The following is a 23,076-nucleotide window of genomic DNA, read 5'->3' on the forward strand; positions in this document are numbered from 1 at the left end:
CTATATAAATGCTTAAATAATAAACTCAAACATCTCAGACGATTTTAAAACAAAACTTTGATTTTGGGGAAAGAAAATACAACTTCTCAATTAATTGAATGACCCAAAAATAACTTTCATGATAAGCATTACCTTTAAAGGTAGGGCTTTAAAGAAGGAGGAAAAAAAAAGAAAATATCAATTGATTCTAACGTCACCAATAGAAATTTGGGCGCTTATTATTTTTCATGTGTGAGAGAGAAGTGTATAACAAGAAATTGTGAGAAGAGGTGTGTTTTACACTGATATGGGATATACAAATTGGAGGCACCGATTTGTTTGTATTATTTTTTTTTTAAACAAACAATTACAAATCGGATTTTTGATTTGTGATTTCGAAAATAAAAAAATTTTTAATGTTAAAATCGGACCGTCCGATTTTTAGTTTAAAAAATAAAAAATACAAATCGGAGGGTTCAATTTGTAGTTTATTTTTTTCTTCAATCAAATCAGTTTCGATTTGTAGTTTATTTTTTTCTTCAAATAAATAAGACCGTCCAATTTGAATAAAACACCATATAAAAAAAATTCCTAATCTTCCAATAACAATGTATTACACATATATTTAATCAATATAAAAAAAATTAGCCAAATTTAGGCTTATTTGTGTAAGCTCATAAATTTTTTTTTTGAATTATTTAAAAAAAAAATTAATTTTATGTTTAGATATTTTATATAATTTTTTATTTATTAATTATATTTAAGTATAATAATATAAAAATATTTTTATTTATTTATTAAGTAAATAAGATTTATTTAAATTTTTTTTAATATTTTTATTTTTGTTATTAAAAATTTACTAAATACGTTAAAAAAACAAATTTATTGATACGCCAAATAAGAATTTAAGATTAACCGTAGTTGAGAAAGAATGAAAGATATTCACATAATCACATTAAAATGGCAACCAACGAGTACTGGCCCCAAAGGAAAAGCAAATTAAATATCATCAATTCATCATCAACATCATGTTGTTTTGTCCTTGAATCATAAAATTCAATGTAACAATCATTTTGTTCGTTCAGGTTTCTCAATTATCAGCGAGTCGGACAATATTCTCTCGCACTAATAATACAATGCCGATGCAAATGTTGAGTACGTTTCAGCTTTGAAATTTGCACCTGCACCTGCTTTGTGGTTTTCTTATTCTTTACCCCCCCTTCGCTGGCCTCAGATAATGGAATTGTAGACTTTTCTAACTATCATTTTCCTTTAATTATCTTCTCGACTTTTATACTTTAATGAATTCAAAATATATACATTTTTGTTTCTCAATCAAAGACATCATATTCATGTTAATTTCGGGTATTTTAGAAAAGTATTATGTGGCAAATTATAGTCCTATAGAGATTATGCAACGAAATGTCATCCAGTTAAATAAAGTATAATTTTTTTTTCTAAAAAAAATGTGATTAAATAAGAGGACATAAACAGAAGCTTAACTAACCTCATTTCGTAAATCAATACAAATATATAATAGCTACAGATAGGATATCTGCAGTCACTTATAAAAATAATCTATATAACACCAAATCCTAGTAATTACCCAAATTAATTAAGGCAGTTAGGCAATAATAATCTATTTAGTGGTGTTGGGTATTGTCTTCAAGATCTTGCTCCAATGCCTTATGCATGATGCAACCTCAAATATGTCATCAACCATTTTGCAGTTACCAGAAGCTTGGATTTGAAGAGTCGCATTTCGTTCTTTTTCAGTTCATCAATATATATAGCAGATACAGAAACAATTAAGAAACCAACCATACCAATTGACTTGATTTAATTTAATTTGTCTCACCAAACAAAAAAAATGAGGTCTTAAAGCACCAAAATTAATCAGGGATTTAATTATAATAATATGTTAAATTCCACAGTGCTGAAGAAGCAGGGAGCTGCAGAGAGACTTGCGTGAGATCAGAAAATGAGCAAGTGAGTTAACTAATCTCCCAACCAACTTGGTTACTACTCTAACTAACTAACTCAGCTGCCAGCATGGCAAGTCTACATAAACTAACTTAACAGAATTTGTGAAGAGCAGCTTAGTTAGCTTGTGAGAGGGTCAGAAATGACTTCAATGTTAAGAACCCCGTCAGACATGAAGCCGTTGTTGAACGCGAAGTAGAAGTTACCGTCACCGTCACCGTCTGGCTCTGACCCAATTCACCCAGGTGACGGTGAGAAAGGAGGGAACACCCAGCAAATTCGACGTGCGTGCCTTTAAGTAAGTTTTTTTTTTTTTGGACTTTTTTTTTACGCCTTCGCCCTTCGCACCAAAAGATAAATTAATTCTTGGACCAGCCCAATTATAAGCCCATTGCTCCCTATTATTCAATTTGCTAACATGTTCTTGGCCGAAAGAAAACTTGAAAAAAAAAATTTGCTAATGCAAGATGTTTGGGGACTGGAGAGCTTATTTTGAACTTTGAAACAAGTCATCGCAGTTCGTTCGTTCGTTCTGGCGTTCTGCATCTGACTATCTGAGTTCTCGGTTCTGAGATAGCTCCGTTGAAAGTTGAAACCGAAATAAATAAATAAATAAATAAATTGAATAAAATCAGTTATAACGTCGCGGTCATACTTGTGTAGCTCAAAACGTAAATACCGAAGCGAACCAAAGAAAACAAGTCACCTTGGTTTCTCAAACATCATTTCAGTCTCAATTCCAAAACATAAACAATCTGCAGTTCCAACTTCCATCCATAGATTTGGATCTGAGAAGAAATGCGTAGCCGGGGATCACAAAACCGGCTATCTGGTCACTCTTCCTTTGGATCTCGAGTCTCTGCTCTCATGCTCGCAATGCTTGCTACCATGTCTACTATTTACGTCGCTGGCAGGTCAGTTATTCACTTCTTCTTCGTACTTTCCTCGTGATCTTCAATTTTGAACTCAGTTTCCACTGCCATTTTCAGGCTGTGGCAGGACGCGGAAAATAGGGCGTATTTGATGGAACAACTTGAAAAAAGAACCACTCAGGTAACCGTAATGTTAGATTTCGTGATTCAAGTTATGTTATGTCATACATTGCATAATTGTTATTTAATGCAAGTTATCTCTAATTTAATATTGCTTAGTTTGTGCGAGAGTGCAATTGCTAGTGCGTTTGTTTTTTAAAATTTTAGGATGTCAATGAGGCAGTATAGTTCATACGATTTCAGGGTCAATCCGCCGTATCTGTTGATGATACACTCAAAATTATAGAATGCAGGTACGTTTCTTCTAGTTGCGGGTGATCATGGAGCATTTAGGTGGGTTATGCTCACACCATTAATAAAGTGATATTTCACCTAGGATCCATCAATATCTTGTATATTTATCTGAAATATCAATTTACTAATGGCATGAATATAAATATAATCCACCTAAGTAATCCATGAGCTTCTATTAATTTCTCCATTTCACATGCTGAGTTCAAATTTGGATACAAATGCCCTTTAACCGGTAGGCTATTGCCTGTAGGTATCACTATTTCATTTTTGCTTCTTCAGGGAACAGCGTAAGAAGTTGTCGTCTCTTGAGATGCAACTATCTGCGGCTAAACAAGAAAGTTTTGTTACAAAGAAATTACCAGGAAATGGTCGGAAGCAGCCTACTAAGAAGGTACTTGCAGTTATTGGGATAATGACAACCTTTGGCCGAAAAAAGAACCGGAATGCAATCCGGAAGGCTTGGATGCCAACAGGTACCTTTTCCATTGGTTTGGGTTCCTTTAGCAATGACAATTAGCAGTCAGTTGGATGAAATGGAATGCCTGCTGCTATGCCTATATGAATGAGGGTTTCGAGCTGATTAAAATTCTAGTTTAGCTTCCACTGAATAATCATGACAATAAGGTGTTCTGTTATTGATTTATGTTTTATCTTTTCAATTGTTCCTGACGGAAATGTGTCCAATTACTGCGCTTAGGATGCTTTCCTTGTGAACTTAGAACCCTGTTTTGATAGATGTTTTGAACTGATGTATTGCTGAAAGATATTCACTTGTTATGACGGCTTCAAGAAAGATAGTTTAGAATGGTTTAGAGGCTTTTTATCCATTTGTTTCACATTTTTTTCCCTTTCTTTAGATTTAAATAGAGATTTACCTTGGGTTTAATTTTCAAGTGTGGTTCTTGCTTTCTTAGTATCAAGAAATCCACCTTTTGCTACACCTATTCATTTTTAATCTGCTTAGATGGTTTTCTAATTAGTACTAATTTTTGTTTATAAATGTCGAAATGATTAATTAGTTATGTTCAAATTGAAATTGTCTACTAAGAATATAGGTTGTCTTTTATAGTCTTCAAGCTTTCCTAGTCTATCCTGTAGAACTCTTTTATAAGCACATGGTGATGCCCTCTTGTAGATACTGCTATGAAAACACTTGCTGATCAAAAAGGTATCACTGTGCGCTTTGTAATAGGAAAAAGGTATGACTTTGATAGTTTTAATGCAAGTCTAATGAACGACTGGAACTTTACATTTTTGTCCAATGAACATTTCCTTTCTATGCAGCGCAAATCGTGGAGACAGCTTGGACAAAGAAATTGAAACAGAAAGCAGCCAGACCGATGATTTCATCATTCTGGTATGTTGATTTTTAATAATAGTTTCATGCTAACAGTATTTGATTGTTGACAAATTGACAAGTACAACACAATAACCTTTTTATGTGACTGTAAGGACTTTAATTGAATATGCAGGGCTTAAACAAAAATTAAAGATATTGTGTTGTTTGAGAGAGAGAGCGAGAGAAGGAGGGGGGGGGGGGGGGGGGGACAGGGAAGATGAAGTGTTACGTTTGTTAAAACGTAGGCTTATTCAACTTTTGTTCAACTCAGCAATTTTGGGCATTTGCTGTATTAATGTTGAATCATGTGTGTTTTGTTCAAAGTTTGTTCTTACTTCGCCTGGTGCACTATTAAGCTTGATGTAGTGATGGACTTTAAGATAATATTTAGCTACCTCACATGAAGTTGTATACTTAATAATGCAAGAATCAAATTATTAATCTTATTATCTGCTCCCCTCCTCAGGATAATCAAGTGGAGGCACCTGAAGAGAAAGCAAAAAAGATAAAATCATTCTTCATTTATGCTGTGGACAAATGGGATGCAGAGTTTTATCTTAAGGCCAATGACGATGTATATGTTAATGTTGGTATGTTGTCCTTAATAAGGCTTATTTCTGCAGTTTTACAGAACTAGAAGAAATCATATTTAATATTCTAGTTTGCAATATAACTTGAGGACTGAAGTACATATTGTTCATGAAAAGCTACCGGAATTATTGGGATTTCTTTGTGATTTTATGAGCATTCAATGACTTGATTTCTTATGCAGATGCCCTGGGAGGAGTTCTAACTTCTTATTTGGATAAGCCCCGTGTTTATATTGGTTGTATGAAATCAGGCGAAGTTTTCTCTGATCCGTGAGTCTGCGCCTAATGTTTTATCTGGTTATGATATTATTTTTTGTGTTATTAGAATTTGCTCTTCTTTTTTTTTTTTTTTCTCATTTTACCTGAATCTTATAGGACACATCAATGGCATGAACCAGATTGGTGGAAATTTGGCGATGGGAGATCGTGAGTATATATAGACTTTCTCTGTTTTATCGTATATATAAGTGTACCTGTTGACGCTGTTGACGCTCGCATTTTGCTACAGATACTTTCGGCATGCTTCCAGCGATGTCTATGTAATTTCGAAAGCATTGGCTCAGTTTATTTCAATAAACAGGTATGTTCTTTTCGTTCGTTTCTACCCCTAATGAACCATGTATAGCCCAGAGAAACCATTGACAAGTCTGTTTATGTTGTAGTCATTATCTCAAAATGCATTATCAAGATCCAATATTTGCTTTGCAGACATATTCTTCGGACATATGCACATGATGATGTGAGCACCGGATCATGGTTTATTGGGCTTGATGTGATGCACGTTGATGAAAGATCATTTTGCTGCTCCTCTTCATCTACAGGTCACTTTTCTTTTTACCCCTCTCCTTACAAATGATTGCCATTTATCTGGATAGGAATTCAGGGCCTTCTCCTTTCTAAGATATGGCTTGGATGCTGATGATTGCATATAATATTACACACATTGCCTAAGTTGAGATATACAAGTGAAAATCAAATAGACCCTGGATTATCACCTTTTCTCTGGACCAATACTATGATGTTTTGCCAATATATATACTGCTAGTTAGGGAACTAGAAATAGAACTAATGGCGAGCGATATGGGTAGCTTTTTCAATAGGTTATGGACTTCATAGCTTTAAGCTCTGTTATTTCTGTACATAACACAGAACACTGTAAATCAGATCATTTAATGAATTCAAAATAACATTAGGCTAACTGGATCATAAGTTCATAACAGAATAAATGAAATTGGATATGTGTTATCTTTACTGGTCTGAACTTATAAGTTTTTATCCTAGTCCTTCCATGGGTAATAGCCAATAGGTGTTTAGGCTTGAAAGTGTCAGGTCCTATAAATTGTATCCATTTTCTTCTGTTGTTTTAGCGGAACACAGATTTGTAACTCCTGAGCACATAAAAATTGATGAGTTTAGCCATTTCACAGTTCCACTGAAATGAATCAAGTTATGAGATGTTTTCTTCCCAAATTTCAGGGGCACTATGTGCAGCAGTATGACGATGCTGCCACTGACAATATGCGAGGATGTATCAATATCGGTATCATGTATAGCAAACGGTAACCTGTTTTTTCCACAATCGTCATTAATTCTTCAGGTGTTTTTTCACCGATTCTTTTTAGCCAGAAGTTGATTCTGCCACTTCATGGCGTGTAAATATGAAGAGCTCTCGCTGATCCTTCTTAAACTATACAATGTTACACCATGAGATAATGAAAGAATCATTCATTAACGTAAATATAGAAAACATTTTTATATTATTAGAGTTGAGATGTCCGTGTGAACACGCTCTTGTTTGTATATTGGCCACCTTGGAAATATTATATTTATACGAATATTTGCACCCTTTTGGCTTGGTTCATATTTTCCTTATTTGAGTAATATAGAAAGTATAGTACATGTATGTCACTAGCAAGTGATACATTCCTATACAGAGCTATTATATATTATACTTCTGGATACTTTTGGATTTTGGAGTATTGGTTCTTATAATTGTGCAATAATCTATCAGCTTCTATTTCATAATAAAATCAATGCTAAAGGAAAGGCGTAACGTCACTACTATTATTCATTTTCCTTGTTATACTTCATTTACGTGCAAGTAACGTCTCTCATTCTTATCCTTCGTTTCATCTTTGTCGGGGAAATCAGATTTAATGAGTGGACTGCATTTCGTCTTCTTCAATCAAATCATCCACCTTTAGTGTCTTTCATTACCTCCCCGAAATTTGGTGGGCTTGTACACTGGATTTGATTACGACTAAGGTTCTGTATGCACAATCTTAAAAGTGTTTCAACGTTCGCGTCAATGATTTCCGACACTCTTCCCTTTGAGGAAGTTACACATTTTATCTATTGCTGTGTGTTAATACTTTTTATTGCTTTTATCCAGATTAGTTTTCTATGAATAATATTAATAGATGAGCAATTTGTTAATCACCTAAAAACTGAAGGCTGTAGTATTTTCGCTTCTAAAGATTTCATATTATAGTCTATAGATTCACTTTTGCGTTATCACTACTTTGTAAGAAAACTACAATTACCCGAGCAAGATCGCACTGAGGGAAGTAGGGGACAATTTATTCTCCATTTTCTTGGTGAATTCTAAAGAGGAACTCTGAATGCTTTTACCTACCTTTTGTACAAGATATACATCAACTTGGATTGGTTGTATTCTTCTAGTTGATGCTAGAAGTTGTTGGAAGCAAATTAAAAGCAACTTCTGAGAAGCTACTAAAAAAGCTAATACATTAAGAGTAATACACATTATCTGACAGGGACATTTTTTCCGCCACTACAGCTTTATAACAAAGCGAGGTTAGTCATAAACAAAAATAAACATATTTTCCTTACATTTTTGTACTACATATATGATATATGGAATCAAGAGATGAGCAAAGTTAAGGGTTTTAAGGGATATAAAAATTGAAAAGTATAATACTAAATAAAAATAAGATTAATTATTAAAATTTACACTAAAAAATAAAAAATAAGCAAATGTACCTATAAGTAGTAAACAGTTAAGAGCCTTTATAATAAATGTCTCAATGACACCCATGACAATTAAAATTGTAGTTTTTTTAATAACATACTTTCAGTTTTATATAATTGAAGTGTATTCTTAAAATTCTTTTTAACTCAATCCATATACTGATGATATATGAAACAAGAAAATATATTTAATTTCTGTGTCTTATATATATAAGACCAACAATAGTGAATACATCAATTATTTTCCTTTAAAATGGCCGGCCCTGTTGGACTGTCTGTTTGTGCACTCTTAAGCCAAAGAAGATATGATTTATTAATAGATCTTGCGGCGTGCAATTATATATAAATTCATTTTTTATAATAAGAAAAATGCAAAACAATCCAAATAAACATTAGTAGAATTTTACTATTAAGACGACGTGATAGTATTATTAACCTTTAGATAGATAATTACTGTATCTTAAATGTTATGGTTAGAATTTTCCGGATAATGGTATTGTATTTCTCAATTTCATTTATTATTTTCATTGCTCCAAAGTCTTGAACTGATCCCATTCATGCACATTGACCAAACAAAGTGCACCGACTATTCTGAAAGATAAGGTCCCCCTTCCATCCCTTCCTCTTAAGTCTTAACTCCACTCCAAAGTCCAAATCCACTTTGTGAGGAGTAAAATGTTTCCAAATTTTATTTCTTTTTAAGTTTCCCAACTTTTTATTTCTTTTCACGTGTAAACATAATTCCCCTCACTTGCCCATTTGACCAAATCTAAATCTTGTGTCCTATTGCAATTCATTTTCATTCCTTAGGCACCATTTATCGTAGTGTTCTTTTTTTTCTTAACCATATGTCCATATCTAGGGTTGTTCATGATCAGATTCGATTTGCATATCCGCGGTATTTATTCGAATTCGATCCGAAAATTGCGGATATGAATCTGATCCGCAAGACTTTCGCATCGGATCGGATCCGCACACTAGTCGGATCGGCAGTGGTGGAGCTTAGTTCAGACAAGGGGTGGCCATGGCCCCCCCAAACTTTTTATAAAAAACTTAGTAGTACTTTTTCAAAAGATAAAAAATAGTTCACTTGACTTAAATACTTTACTATAATTTAAAGTATCTAATAAGTTCAATAAACAACACTCTCTCTATCTTTAGGTTCAAATATAAAAAATTAGATATCTTTTATTTATTTAATTTAATATTATTTTATATTTTACTATTTATTTAATTTAATTTTTTATATGATAAAAAATAATAGAATATTCAATAAGTATTAATATTATTGTATTTGTATAAATTGATAAAAAAAATTCAATAAATATTATAAATTTTAATATTTGTCCTTCTAACTTCTTCTTTATATATTTTACAGGATATATATTCAAATTTTTATATAAAATAATAATGAAAAATCAAAGAATTGATACATTTTTTAAGAGGAAGGCTAATATTTAAGAAGGAGAACATATAACTTTTACAATATCAACACATGTAGATAGTTCTACTTTAATGAATCACGAAGAAAGTGAGATATAACCTTCAAAAGTTCAAAAAGTTATATCTGATGACTTTAACTTTAACTTTTTGGAACGAGATCTTGAAAAAGGACTTTAAATTTGGCAGTATCACCCAAATCAAAGAGATGAGATTAGACGAACTTATCTTAAATGAGGTCTATATAAAAAAATATTTTGACAATTATTTTTTATTTGGCCCCCCCAAAATTTTGTTTCAAGTTCCGCCACTGCGGATCGGATTGCTAATTTTGTGTTGGTATCCGCATATCCGCGTACCCACAAAAATAAAAAAAAAATAAATAAATAAATATTCTTTTTATATTTTATTTCAACTAATAATTATCATATATGTTTTATTATTTTAATTTATTATTCAAAAAAAGTATGTTTAATATTATTTTAAGAGTAAACATATTTAAAAGAATAGAAAAAATGAATTTTATTGATATTTTTTAAATAAAAATAAACTTTTAAAAATATTTTTGTGTTTTGCGGATATTGGATCCAATCCGATCCGATGATTTTAGTACGGATCGGATCGAAATTTTGGCCATATCCGATCCGATCCGATCCGCGTTCACCCCTATCCATATCTCGGTTACTTACCATAATTTGAATTAAAATATTTTACTTCTAAATTTTAAAAAAATGTCTTTTAAACACAAGTCAACATAAATGACATTTTCCCCCTCTAAGACACAAAGATTCATGGATCAACCCATATGTTATGACTTTTTATTGCATGTCTTACGATCCACCAACTAACTACCCCCTACCTAGATCCTATTCGACCAAAAATGAAAGAAAAAGAAGGCAACCTCGTTTAAGGTTTAATACTCTAAACTATTGGGAGGTTGAAAAGGCATATTCTGATTTGTCACGTAACCCGGGTAGTTAATTCTGGTAATGCAGTCACATGTTCATATTAGAGTCAACTAAAGCCGTTTAAAGTGGAAAAAAGCCTTCAACCCATCTATATTGACCCTGCTTCCTATCTTTTATTAAACCAATTAATTAATAAATCCTTTGGCCTATAACAAATCTTAGTTACCCTAATTTGCTACTAACTGGTCTAAGCAGACCAATGTTTACGACCCCTTCGGTCTATATATGACTGTTTTGCAATTAATTGCAATTCATGAACCCTTCAAAATTTGTCCTTTCTATTAATAATAATAATACGGGAGGGGTGGGGCGCATAGTGTCACCCTAAATTTGATAAATAAAGAAAACAAGACACCATTTTATCTCAAACAGTTTGGTGTTTAGAATTGACTTTCGACTCTGAAAGGCGTTTGATTCACGATTTTTCAATGTCTTGTTCCTATGTTAGACTCTGTCACATAAGTCATAACTGAAATTTAAAGTAACGGTTTGGAGGTGGCGGTGCCTAAAGTTTTATTGCTCTGTTATCTCTCTTTGGACAGGTTAAAACAATTAGAGTTCTGTTTCTGGGTTGTGGATCCGTGTGCTGATTAAGGTAGTTGAGAGTTGGTCGTTTGGGTTTAGTTTTCACAAGAAAGTAATCATAGGAAGCTCATGATTTTTCACCTGCTTCCGTGACAGCTGAACCAATTCCGTCACCTCAGCAAATTAAAGTTGGACAGATCAGAGGTACCACACTTGTTCATATACTTGTTTGGTCCCAAATTGTGTGTGGATTTTGGAGATGAATCAACAAGGAGGAGAAAGTGATGGGAGAGGTGGGGTTGAAGTTAGCAAGGACAGGAATGGAATAGAGCAAGTCATTCTTCGAAACAATCGAGGAGCTTCAGCAAGGGTGCGTGACTCACTCTTATCATTTTCTGTTGATCTTTTAATCTCATGATGATGATTATAAGTGTTATGAGATCTTTCTCCAGGTTAGTTTGCACGGAGGACAGGTTCTTTCATGGAAAACAGAACGGGGTGAAGAGTTATTGTTCACTAGTTCTAAGGTAATTAATCAATTAATTAAATGTTTGTCATTTCAGAAAATTAAAAATTGTTAATTAATCCTCAATGAATTGGTACTGAATTTTCTTCCCTCCTTCCTTTTCAGGCAATATTTAATCCTCCTAAAGCAGTCAGAGGAGGAATTCCAATCTGTTTTCCACAGGTATATATATAAATATAGTAATGAATCTCTATTAATGAATTACATAATACAATCATAGATGTGCTTAATTACTTTTTTTATACCCAGTTTGGAAACCGTGGATCATTAGAGCAACATGGATTTGCGAGGAACAGGATGTGGACCATTGATAAAAATCCTCCACCTCTTCCTAATGAATCCAATGCAAAACCTCATATTGACTTGCTACTCAAACCATCCGAAGATGATCTCAAAATATGGCCACATAGGTAGTAGTAACAATCCATCATTTCTTTAACACTATATATAGAATTATATAGTGAATAGTGAGTGATATTAAGTTATTATTTTGTGCAGCTTTGAGTTTAGGCTAAGGGTGTCACTGGCAGCAGAAGGGTATCTAAGTATAATATCTCGCGTGAGGAATGTGAATAGCAAGCCATTTAGCTTCTCCTTTGCTTACCATACATATTTATCTATCTCTGATATCAGGTACCTAATCTTGTGATTCTGAATATTAATCTTAAATGAGTTGTAATGTTAATATTTGAATGAACATGTTGATCAGTGAAGTGAGAGTGGAAGGGCTGGAAACTCTGGACTACCTTGACAATCTATATCAAAAAGAACGCTTCACAGAACAAGGAGATGCTTTAACATTTGAATCAGAGGTCACATTTTCGTTCACTTCATGAATTCTTGTTATGTGCATCTACCCAGGCCTAAGATTGAATCAGCTTGCTAAGCCTAAGATACTCTCTATTATTATTATTATTTAATTTCTTTTAATTTCCATGTGTTTAGGTGGACCGAGTGTATCTTGATTCTTGTAATACGGTAGCAGTTCTTGATCATGAAAGAAAGCGAACATTTGTAATAAGGAAGGACGGACTTCCAGATGTTGGTAAGATTTATTCATAGATAACATTTGTATTTTTAGGAAAATGAATCCATTTATGTAACCATTTCATACATATTCTGCTTATTTTATATATATAGTTTTGTGTATACCTTACGCTATGATGGCTAGGAAAGTTATAGTGTTTCAAAAAGCGTTATTAAAATTAAAGTAATATTTTTTTTATCATTTAGCTATGTTTTTTAAAAAGCATTGCTAAAAAAATATTATAAAAATATAACTTTAATTTTAGAATAAAATATATTTATTGTCTTTGAAATTTGTCAAAAGTTTTAAAAATACTCTTAAATTTTATTTTGTTTTATTTTTATCCCAAAAATTTTCGATTTGTATAAAAAAAATTAGGATTAATTCAATAATAATGCATTTGGTTTGCTTGTGTTAATAGTTATTCTTGTAAATTTGTTTCTAAATTAGTCCTAAATTTTTTGAAAATTTAGCTGTCAGAAGTATTATTAGTATAAAGCAAAAATTTTTAGGACAAAATTAAAATAAAATAAAACTTAAAAATATTTTAAAATTTTTTAGCAAACTTCAAAGACAAAAAATATACATTATCTTTAATTTTAACAACACTTGTATAGTCATGACTGTAGTCACCTTATAGTTTTACCATTAATTAAAATGTGACGTTAAACATAAATATTGTAATTGTATTGGGTAGTTGTTTGGAATCCATGGGAGAAAAAAGCCAAGGCAGTGGGTGATTTAGGGGATGAAGAGTACAAGCAGATGCTGTGTGTTGATGGCGCAGCAGTTGAAAAACCAATCACCTTGAAGCCCGGTGAAGAATGGACCGGTCGCTTGGAACTCTCAGTTGTCCCTTCTACTTGAACAACACCAAGACAATTAAGCAACCACTAACAGAAAAAGTAAACCCACCTAGCAATCTTTTTGACCAAGTGGTGTAAGTTTGATAAGCATGTAAATAAGAGTGAATCTCATGTCAAGGGTTCATAATAGACAAACTTCCTAAAAGAAGGGCAAGTTATGTGATTAAAATAGAAATGCATATGGTCAAAAGTCAAGACGTCTTTGTAATAGATAAATAAATACAAAAGAAATATAAATAATGTATTCTTTTTTTGGGGTCATTTTTTATTTAATTTTTTTTATGGTTTTCTACAATATCTGATTACTACTTCCGAAAGGCGAAATTCGAATTCCCAACATTTATTTAAATAGACTAGTGAATTAATTACTAGATCAACCTAACATAGTTGGGTCATTTTTCTTTTTGGTAACTAAACAAAAAATAAAAAACAAAGAAAACAAAAAGAAAGAGAAAGAGGAAGGCCCTAAAAACCAGCCGCTAAGTCCTTTGTAAGTAACAATGCCTTATCTTCTGTTGCATCCTATGGTTTTGTTTTTGTCAATATCATATAACGTGTCTTGATCCATCCTTGTAGTTTTTTTTTTTTTTTTGTTTTCTTTTCCCATATTTTGGTGATAGCTTCATTTCTTGTATCACTTGTAAAGTTTTCTTTGTTTTTGGGATGGATTATATAGTAATTTTTTATTTTTGTCATATTTTTTGGCTTTTTGTTCAGATTATATAGAAAGTTTGCAAAGGGCAACGAACATTTGTCCAAAAACAAAAAGAGGGCAAGAAACAGAAAAGTGAGAAAGAGAAAGGGTCTTAAGCCCAAGAAAATCCAAATTGAGCTATTTTTATATGGGCCCAACTTGTGCAATTTGATGGCCCATGAAGAAATAGAGAAAAGAAATTGTAAATAGCTAATCACCAACAAAACATATAATATATATTTTATCCGAAAAAAAAAACATAATATACATATAACCATTTTTATATGGGCCCAACTTGTGCAATTTGATGGCCCATGAAGAAATGGGTCTGCAGATTTTGCGTCGTGGCTGCGGGTCACCACCAGAAACCAAGGCGGCGTCGAGACACTTTCTCGAGTTGTGTTTGTCTGCTGGGAAATTTGGAAAGCTCGAAATAGAGAAGTGTTTGAAGGAAAGAAGACTACAATAAAGGAGATAACTGATGCAGTGATGGGGTACCATTGAGATGAAACTAAGGATTCAGCACATATCCTCATGTTTCGTTCCCTTTCTCCTTAGCCATAGGTTTTATTGTGTCATCTATAGTGGGAATTCCCAATTGCTTTCTGTTTGTCCCTCTTTGGACACTTGTTTTTTTTTTTAAAAAATAAAATTTAACTTACCTTTGGAAAAAAAAAAATTAATTCACTAATCTATTTAAATAAGTATTAGGGTTTAAATCCCGACTTGTACATACATCAACTCATTAGTCAACAATAAACTATTAAATGGAGTTTTGATCGATAACGAATTAATCATTCATCTGTCGGTTTGAAAAATATTATGGACAACAACAAATATATATATATATATATATATATATATATATATATATATATATATATATTTTGCTAATGGTCCTACTAGGCTGGTAGCAAGTTCAACTTAAAATCAGAATGCTATTAAGTTGTAGGGTTGTAGCATAAGCCATAAGATGATGTAGCTGACGCACATGATCATGCAGAATTCAGAAACATGTTTAACTAATCGGCTGCTATAATGGACAATTTATGCCGCCCCTCCCACAATCCACATGCCTATACTCTTTCCCCAAGAACCACCCTCCATCAATCTTATAATATTCATTTTCATTAATTTACTTGGACAGTTTCAACCCTTTGTATAAGCCATTTATAACAACTTCAATTCAAATTACTATTAATTAATAGAAAGATTTTTTACTTAACTGAACAAGAAGTGCAACTAGTTAAATTGTTTAGGAGAATTCCATTCAGTACGCACATCGACCTTGTTGATAACTAAAATACGCTGCTGGATCCAACTTGCATTCACTATAACGAGATGAAATATAAAATCGAGTTATTGGTTCATTAATTAGTTTAAATAAGTGTAGGAGGTTCAAATTTTATGCATACAATAATTCATTAATCAACCATAAAATTTTAAATAAAGCCGATGAATTAATTATTAATATGTTAGACTCAGCCATAAAAAACAAAAACAAATATACAAGTCTACAACAATACCTTCTTATAGAATTTTGGTTTAAAAATTGATTCTAAAATTAAAATTAAATATTTTTATTTTATAATTTTATAATTTTATTTTTTAAATTAAAAAACATTTTAAACAATATAAAAGTGTGACTCTGGTTTAAAAGTTGATACTAAAACTAAAGTTATATTTTGTAATATTTTTTATTTTTATTTTTTAAATTAAAAAAATATTTTAAACAATACAAAAGTGTAACTTAAAGTCATTGTACTCACTATAATAATATACTGGTATTTATATATCCTCTCAATTTCAAACTAAGTACTACAACATCGCTTGGTATCCTCTCAAACAAAATAATTTAATATAAAAATTTATGTATCTACAAATTAAAAATTTAGTCACTAAATTAATTATTATATATTTATATATAAATATATATTATTTAATTAATTTTTAAAATACATTTTATATTTAAAAATGTATTTTATATTGACCACAGACAGACTTAATAAAAGATTCATAGTATAGTAATATGGTTATTTTAATTTACCGTACCTTAGACCTCCACATACATTAAACCGTAACACCCTCCATCACTTTTGATTTAGTGAACTTATTGTCAAATTGCTAATAAGGAATAATTGTTGCTAAATTAAATTAAAGATGACAAATAGCCAATGTAATGGTAGAAAAGTGAGAGAAAATAATAAAAAAAAATGAGAAGAGAAAAAAAAAAGTGGAATTATTTGTATATTGTTTGGATGGAGAGAAAATGAATGAAAAGAAAATAAAATTTTTTTTTGTTTAAATTAAAAAAAAATTTATAATCGTATAAAATTATATTAATACCCTTATCTATATTATACGTAAATTATAATTTATTAATAATAAGAAATAAATGTGTAATTTTATTAATATTTCATACATTTCTCTTCATTTTTATTTCATCTTTTGAGGTGAAAATATTTTAGTGAATTTCACGTTAATTTTTTCTTTTTACTTTATTTTTTCTTTTCACCCAAACAACAAAAAAAAATTATTTTTTTTATCCATTTTCTCTTTTTCTATTTTCTTTTCTTTCAAATTCGACCATTCAAACAATGGGTTAAAAAATAACTTTCCATGGAAAACGGTACGGTGAGTCGGTGATCTATGGCAAATTAAATTTTTCTACTGGCTAGTGCAGATGATACATTTTACCTGAGACATCAAGTGTACTGTACTCTCTAATTTCATTATTTTTTGTTAAACACAACTGCAAGCACTTGAATTCTTATTGTCCCTACAAAGAAAAAAAAAATCTGAGAAAACAGTGATGGGCGACTCGTTTCGCCAGATGTGTACACGAATCTTATATACATGTTGAAGTGGACATTTCTGACAAAACCAGAAAACCACGTCATTTTATTAGCATAATATTCAGTAATTAAGGTTGATGTTATTATTAGATATTGGTAACATGATTTAATTTTCATTACTTTGTTAGGGTTAAATAGTAAATGTGAATAGTATAAAAAAGATGTTGTTTATTATGTTTAATTTTTACTTTACATGATACAAATATAAAAAGTGAAGTTCATACTTTTTTCTTTCACCTTTTAGATAAATTAGACATCAATTTTTTAAACACCATAGAACTCTCTTATAAAAAATTCTTCTCACATCGAAAAAAAAAATAAAAATAAAAAATTTATAAGATAAAATACTCAATATTATATATACTAATTTCAATTCTTCCATAATTCATTTATCATTTGCATGCATCATGCTTTCTTGAGACATATATTACATGCAAACATGGATTTCTTTGTGAACCCTTTTTCCTTACACCAGGGTATGGACCTCGTGATCATGTTTCTGTGCCCCATACACAACTTTTAATTCCTTTGTGATATACTTCGTGTTTGAACCAACTTATGCTTTTATTTCCATCTATATATGTATTTTGATGCTCCATGTTTGCTATAAATTGTTACTAATGTTTTCTCTGTCCAATTATATATAATAATCTTGGTTTGAGATATATAAACACATAAACCAAGAAATTATTTAAATTGCATAAATATTATTAATATAGAAATAAATGATATTATTTTTAGAAAATTATTATCCCACGAGATTTTTTTGAAATATCCGTACAAGATTTGAAGGGAGCTGCAGGGTGTAGCTGTAGCTGAGCTCAATAATCCGTGACTAGCTACTCTTGTTCCCTCTGATCTTCTTTTTGTTTATTTCCTTCCCATATATTGCTATCAAATGCCAAAAAGTTCTGCAAATTACTGCGCTATTATGCCGCTATATACGTACAAATTAAAGGTAACTATATTTATGCGGTAACATGTCATAGTCATTTACCTAATAGTTAACCTTTTTTTTATTCGTTTTTCAAATTTGACACCTATGTCTATATCACATAGAGTGTGTGTGTGTGTACGACATTATTTTAATTTGAGGTGGGGAATGAAAAAAATATTTATAGGACGTGTCTATGCATGCACCAAATATATCTGATAAATGGCAAAAGAAATTTAAAATTGCAAAAACAAAGGATAGTAAGATGATGGTACATGAATAACTAATTCATGGTACAATTTTTCGTGTGAAATGGTTGAAAAAACGAATCCCGGTGCTTGTTTATGTGGGTGTTGTTGCTGTCTCGGACATTATTATGATAGTGTAATGATAATAGCTCAAAACAAAGCATATAGTGCTTGTTTTGACTTGTATAATAAAGATACACACGAGTGCGGTTATTTACCTAAATGACAAGTACCATAACTTGTATGTATTTTGTGGCTCAATGCAATGAAATTTACGCCTAGAAGACCATGCTATTGCTAATATATATATATATAATTAACTTCTTCTTAGCTTCTATTTCTAACGGTATAATACTCAGTACTAACGAAGTACTAGAAATACATATAAAAGAGCAATAATGATGTTCTAGTGTTGAATTAATAAATTAATTGTGGCCCATTCTTCCATGCATGTACAAATTTGACTCCAAAACTGGGAACCCCAAGCAATGTGCGTGTGTGTGTTAGTGGTTAATATGTTTATGCATACGACCATGTCGTACTCTTTGAAAAATTGTCGAGCCTTGTGTATTTCCCTTATTATTATTGTGATTTTTTTATATATATATCTCATTGATTCACCTCTCATCAGTGGTAGCCAGCAGTTTCCGAAATATCAGAAAGCTACCAAGTAAAATAATAATTCTATGTATTAATTAATGTTTTTTCTGTCCTTCTTTTTAATTCCAACTGTGTAACATATATAATCCCCGAATTCAATTTCAGTTGGTACACTATTTAAGTATTAAACCAGTTCTACCAACCATGCACTGTACACAATCACAATATGTGTTTAATTTGCCCATATCTCTAGATTCACATGAGGGGTGTAAGTGTATAAGGCATAGCATTACCATAATAATAATAATAATAATAACGAAAGATAGATGGCCTGCTGTCACAATCTTTTAATTTACTAATTAGTAACAGTAACACACGTAATATGTCTTAGGATGGAGCCTATATATAAAAGAAGAAAAAAAAGCAAGGTTTCTTTAGAAAAGTAGCCAATGCTAAGTACAAAAAAGAGTAAGAAATGACTATACAAATGAATGGCGCCAATTTCAAGATTGCGTTGGCACGTTGCTTAACTTGGGTAAACTAAATTAAAACCCATTAAGCTGGACGCTGACATAACTGTGTCTATGTTCCTTGGTGGTAAATTGCATATTGTAACGGCCTCTTTCATTTCAATAAAACACACACACAAAGCACGGTTAAAATACTCGTAGTACTTGGATACAACTTTCTAGTACCAGCAATAATAACAATGATTAAGCGTTATTAGAGATGTAATTTAATGGGCATGCACTCGAGTTTTTACTTTTTAATTTTAATTTCAGTTACTATAAAGTATGGACTATGGAGTGATGAGTAGATTATCTTTTGAGTCAAAGGAGGACTGAAAGGATTCCAAGTGTCTGAGGTCACGTGAGAGGACTGGCCTTTTGTCCCACCCCACGTGTCGTTATTTTATTAAGCTAATACGTGCTGCTTTTGTGAGACCTTTGCCGCTTCACCGGAGCAGGAATTGAATTAATGCTTGATTTGCAGAGATAAGAATAAAGAATTAGTGATTGAAGTGTTTAGTGAATAGGTCTGTTAGGATGCTATAAAATAGGTTTCCGTTAAGCAAAGGAAGCAGTACTTGGTCCTCTCTACTTACAGTTGAGAACCTTTTTTTGGTCTATTTTGATTTTGTGCGTGGTAGTAAGTACTAGTCCAGAAGCAGTGACTGAAAAGATCTAATTTCCGTTAAGCTATCACTTCACCGCCAAAGATAGAATGTACGGTGATTAGCAGTCGCAGAGACAGGGCAGGCCTTCATTTGGGGCAAACCTCCTTTATCTTTTCTGGTAAAGGTACTGTTGATATTCATACATACCTCTCCCTTTATTTTTATTATTTTATATTTCTTTTTCAGAAAATTCGTGCCTCTCTTTTAGCCCCACACAGGCTAATGCTATTGCTATATAGCGCCTCTCACTCACTTTTTTCGTACCTTGTGTCCCCTCATTCACTCACTCACACTGCTTCCATTCCATTACCATAACGTAACTCCCCTCTTCATATTATTATTAATCACTTGCCTTATTTAATACCTTCCTCTGCCACAGCCACTATTACTAATTCACTCATCAACCTTATATTACTTACTACTTATTACTCTCGTTGCTTCCTGTCTTGTCCCAAACGAATATCTTCTTTTGCGCTCCTATCTATATATCTCACCGTTTTCCCTTTCAACATCAATGCTATTGCTATCTCTAAGAATCTGATACACAAAAACACAACATGCCTGCGCCTCCTCCTAACTACACTCACCACCGCACCAAACTCGTCAGGATAACAGTTACTGACGCTGATGCCACCGACTCCTCCAGCGACGAAGCACAGCTCTCATCCTCCACGCGCCACCACCGACACAGAAAGCTCGTCAACGAGATTCTTATCGAGCCCTGTCAAGTGCCTTCCCGGAAGAGAACCAAGAAGTCATCAGCAAGTACCTCCGCCGCCAAGCCCAGAGCTCCGGCCATTCGCCGCCAAATCTCCGGCAGGAAGTTCCGGGGGGTGAGGCAGAGGCCATGGGGGAAATGGGCGGCGGAGATAAGAGACCCTTCACGGCGCGTGAGGTTATGGTTAGGTACCTACGACACCGCGGAGGAAGCTGCCATGGTGTACGACAACGCGGCCATTAAACTGCGTGGACCCGACGCGCTCACCAATTTCATAACGCCGCCACCAACCGCAACGCTGGACAGTAATAATAATAATGAAAATAAAACGGCAGCACCAACGGTTTTGGTAAACGGTTACAGTTCCGGCGATGAGGAGTCTCAAAGCACCAACAACAATCACAGTCAGAGTCACAATCTGTTCTCTCCAACTTCGGTGCTTCATCATCATCATCATCATCATAATCAGTGTTGTTATTCCTTATCGGAGGAAGGTGAATCCGCCGTAACGGGCAAAGAGGATGAATATTCGAGCGTGTCAGAGAATAATAAGGTCAAATCTGAGGAAGACGATTCATCATTCCTTCACATTCCGAGTGATGTGCTCTTTGATTTTCAAGTCTCTTCTTCGCCGTTGGTGGTGCCAGATGTTTTTGAAGAAAGCTTGCTCTTCGCCGATGATTGCGGCGGCGGTGGCGGCGGTTTCCTCACTTCTTGTGAGGACTTTGATTTCGGCTTCAAAAACTGGCACAGAGAGGATGACTTCTTCCAAGATATAACTGATTTATTCCCTTCAGATCCGCTTCTTGCTCTTTGATTTTAATTAGTGGCTTCGTTTAAGTTAATACTACTTAATTAGTACTTATATTATTACTTAATATAGCATATTAGCGTGATTTTGCGTCATTCTGTTGCCAAAAACTGGCAAATTTTGTATCGGCGGGAAATAACTACTGTAATCACTAATCCTTTTTGTCTTTTTTCTTTTTTTTGGTTGTGTTCTACTGCTTGTAAGTTGTGACAGTTAAGTAATGAATATATTTAATTAGTTCACGAATCGACGTTTAACAGATGGATGATCCTTGAGTCTTGTTACTGCAAATCCGCAATTGTCTTAAACTCTTAATACACTTTACTTATATTGCTACTTTGTTAGTGTTTAATTTAATCAATTTATTTTAAGCATGGGACTAATTTTGTCCCAATGTTTCCGTTGCTAACCTTTGAACTCTAGTATGTAGTTGTTTATTCTGTACATTATGTGAATTATAAAATAGTTATTTCGAAGAATTAAACACATTTATTGTGTTTATATTCCATTTGATAGTTATGGAAAAAAGTGATTATCGTAAAAATGTTAGTAAGTTATAGTGCTTAACAGTTAACAGTTCATTTAGCGTGAGAGTTTAAGCCAAATGTAGTTCGTCGCTTTTGAAGAGCACGCGTTACAGTGATAGACACAATTATATATTATGGTGATAGGAGGGTCCTTCAAATCAGGGTAATAACCCCACAAATGTTTCCTATTTCAAAACTATTTCATGTAATTCATCACTCACATGCATACATACATCGATTTATAACAACTAACAAGGGTAATGATGAGGTAGAACTTTCTAAACTTACATTATATTTAATTTTTAATTAGGTAGGTTTTAATAAGAAAATGCTTCATTTGATTACGGTCATTATATAAATATTATTAAAATTAAAGTTATTTTTTAATATATTTTAATAATATTTTTTCTATTTTAAATTAAAATCTTCATTGTCTCTCCCTGTTTTTTCACATATAATTTAACAAGGGTAATGAGGTAAAATTTTCTAAACTTTCACGGTTTATTTACTTCTAGATCGCACTAAATTAACTTTATTTTATTTTCTTTCGCTGATAACTAATAAGCAATTACCGTTAATATTTCTTAGATAGATAACTTTTCTTTTCTTTTTCACATAACTCATGAACATGTCAACGAACATACTATTCTATTACCTTTTGAAATATGTGCGAATATTTTTGTCATTTATAAGGCAATCGAATTTAAATATCATTAAGTTTTTGAATCTTGATAGAATTTTAGGATTTAGAATTTTAGGGTAGGGTTTAGAATTTTAGGGTGCGGGTAGGGTTAGGATTGAGAGATTCTCAACTCGCGAATAGAGTAGGGTAGAGTTTTAATAAAATTTTCAATCCGCGGGTAGGGTTAGGGTAGGGTCCAAACCCTACTCTACCCATTGCCAGCCCTACTTCAGACTGCTTTTGTTCACACTGAGAGAGAGAGGGACACAAAAATATAAAATCGTATTTGACAGGGAAGATGAGACAATGT

General features: G+C 32.5%; 3 protein-coding genes across 4 annotated transcripts; all 3 read left to right on the forward strand.

Annotated features, from left to right (window-relative positions):
• The first annotated feature begins 2,073 nt into the window (after positions 1 to 2,073).
• LOC107643109 (hydroxyproline O-galactosyltransferase HPGT1) lies at positions 2,074 to 7,038 on the forward strand. The gene is made up of 12 exons (XM_016346675.3): positions 2,074 to 2,876; positions 2,952 to 3,015; positions 3,198 to 3,247; positions 3,528 to 3,721; positions 4,384 to 4,447; positions 4,533 to 4,605; positions 5,054 to 5,177; positions 5,360 to 5,447; positions 5,553 to 5,603; positions 5,686 to 5,757; positions 5,886 to 5,998; positions 6,654 to 7,038. Exons 1-12 carry the CDS (start codon positions 2,761 to 2,763, stop codon positions 6,674 to 6,676), a joined length of 1,032 nt encoding a protein of 343 aa, XP_016202161.1. The 5' UTR covers positions 2,074 to 2,760; the 3' UTR covers positions 6,677 to 7,038.
• A 3,702-nt stretch (positions 7,039 to 10,740) lies between these two features.
• Positions 10,741 to 13,781, forward strand: LOC107643110 (putative glucose-6-phosphate 1-epimerase). Of its 2 annotated transcripts, none has more exons than XM_021123184.2 (9): positions 10,741 to 11,171; positions 11,258 to 11,471; positions 11,554 to 11,628; positions 11,733 to 11,789; positions 11,877 to 12,040; positions 12,126 to 12,260; positions 12,337 to 12,439; positions 12,573 to 12,672; positions 13,352 to 13,781. In XM_021123184.2, the coding sequence occupies exons 2-9, from the start codon at positions 11,361 to 11,363 to the stop codon at positions 13,519 to 13,521; spliced, it is 915 nt and encodes a 304-aa protein (XP_020978843.1). In that variant the 5' UTR covers positions 10,741 to 11,171; positions 11,258 to 11,360; the 3' UTR covers positions 13,522 to 13,781. The 2 variants fall into 2 exon arrangements, with proteins under 2 accessions (XP_020978843.1, XP_088344350.1); XM_088488224.1 differs by having other exon boundaries at positions 11,877 to 12,037.
• A 6,161-nt stretch (positions 13,782 to 19,942) lies between these two features.
• Positions 19,943 to 21,803, forward strand: LOC107643111 (ethylene-responsive transcription factor CRF2-like). Its single transcript, XM_016346677.3, has one exon. It carries the CDS (start codon positions 20,586 to 20,588, stop codon positions 21,561 to 21,563), a length of 978 nt encoding a protein of 325 aa, XP_016202163.1. The 5' UTR covers positions 19,943 to 20,585; the 3' UTR covers positions 21,564 to 21,803.
• Positions 21,804 to 23,076: the final 1,273 nt, after the last annotated feature.

The sequence above is a fragment of the Arachis ipaensis genome, chromosome B5 (assembly GCF_059453495.1).
Source record: "Arachis ipaensis isolate K30076 ecotype BB chromosome B5, ASM5945349v1, whole genome shotgun sequence".
NCBI classification, from domain to species: Eukaryota; Viridiplantae; Streptophyta; class Magnoliopsida; order Fabales; family Fabaceae; genus Arachis; species Arachis ipaensis.

What these genes read in the sequence shown, in the direction of transcription:
- LOC107643109 (XM_016346675.3), top strand. Translation starts at nt 2,761, where the DNA reads ATGCGTAGCCGGGGATCACAAAACCGGCTATCTGGTCACTCTTCCTTT. An exon ending in CGCTTTGTAATAGGAAAAAG is followed by an intron (nt 4,448 to 4,532) that starts GTATGACTTTGA and finishes CTTTCTATGCAG; the next exon opens with CGCAAATCGTGGAGACAGCT. An exon ending in AAATTTGGCGATGGGAGATC is followed by an intron (nt 5,604 to 5,685) that starts GTGAGTATATAT and finishes ATTTTGCTACAG; the next exon opens with ATACTTTCGGCATGCTTCCA.
- LOC107643111 (XM_016346677.3), top strand. Translation starts at nt 20,586, where the DNA reads ATGCCTGCGCCTCCTCCTAACTACACTCACCACCGCACCAAACTCGTC.
- LOC107643110 (XM_021123184.2), top strand. Translation starts at nt 11,361, where the DNA reads ATGAATCAACAAGGAGGAGAAAGTGATGGGAGAGGTGGGGTTGAAGTT. An exon ending in TTCCAATCTGTTTTCCACAG is followed by an intron (nt 11,790 to 11,876) that starts GTATATATATAA and finishes TTTTATACCCAG; the next exon opens with TTTGGAAACCGTGGATCATT. An exon ending in CTTTAACATTTGAATCAGAG is followed by an intron (nt 12,440 to 12,572) that starts GTCACATTTTCG and finishes CCATGTGTTTAG; the next exon opens with GTGGACCGAGTGTATCTTGA.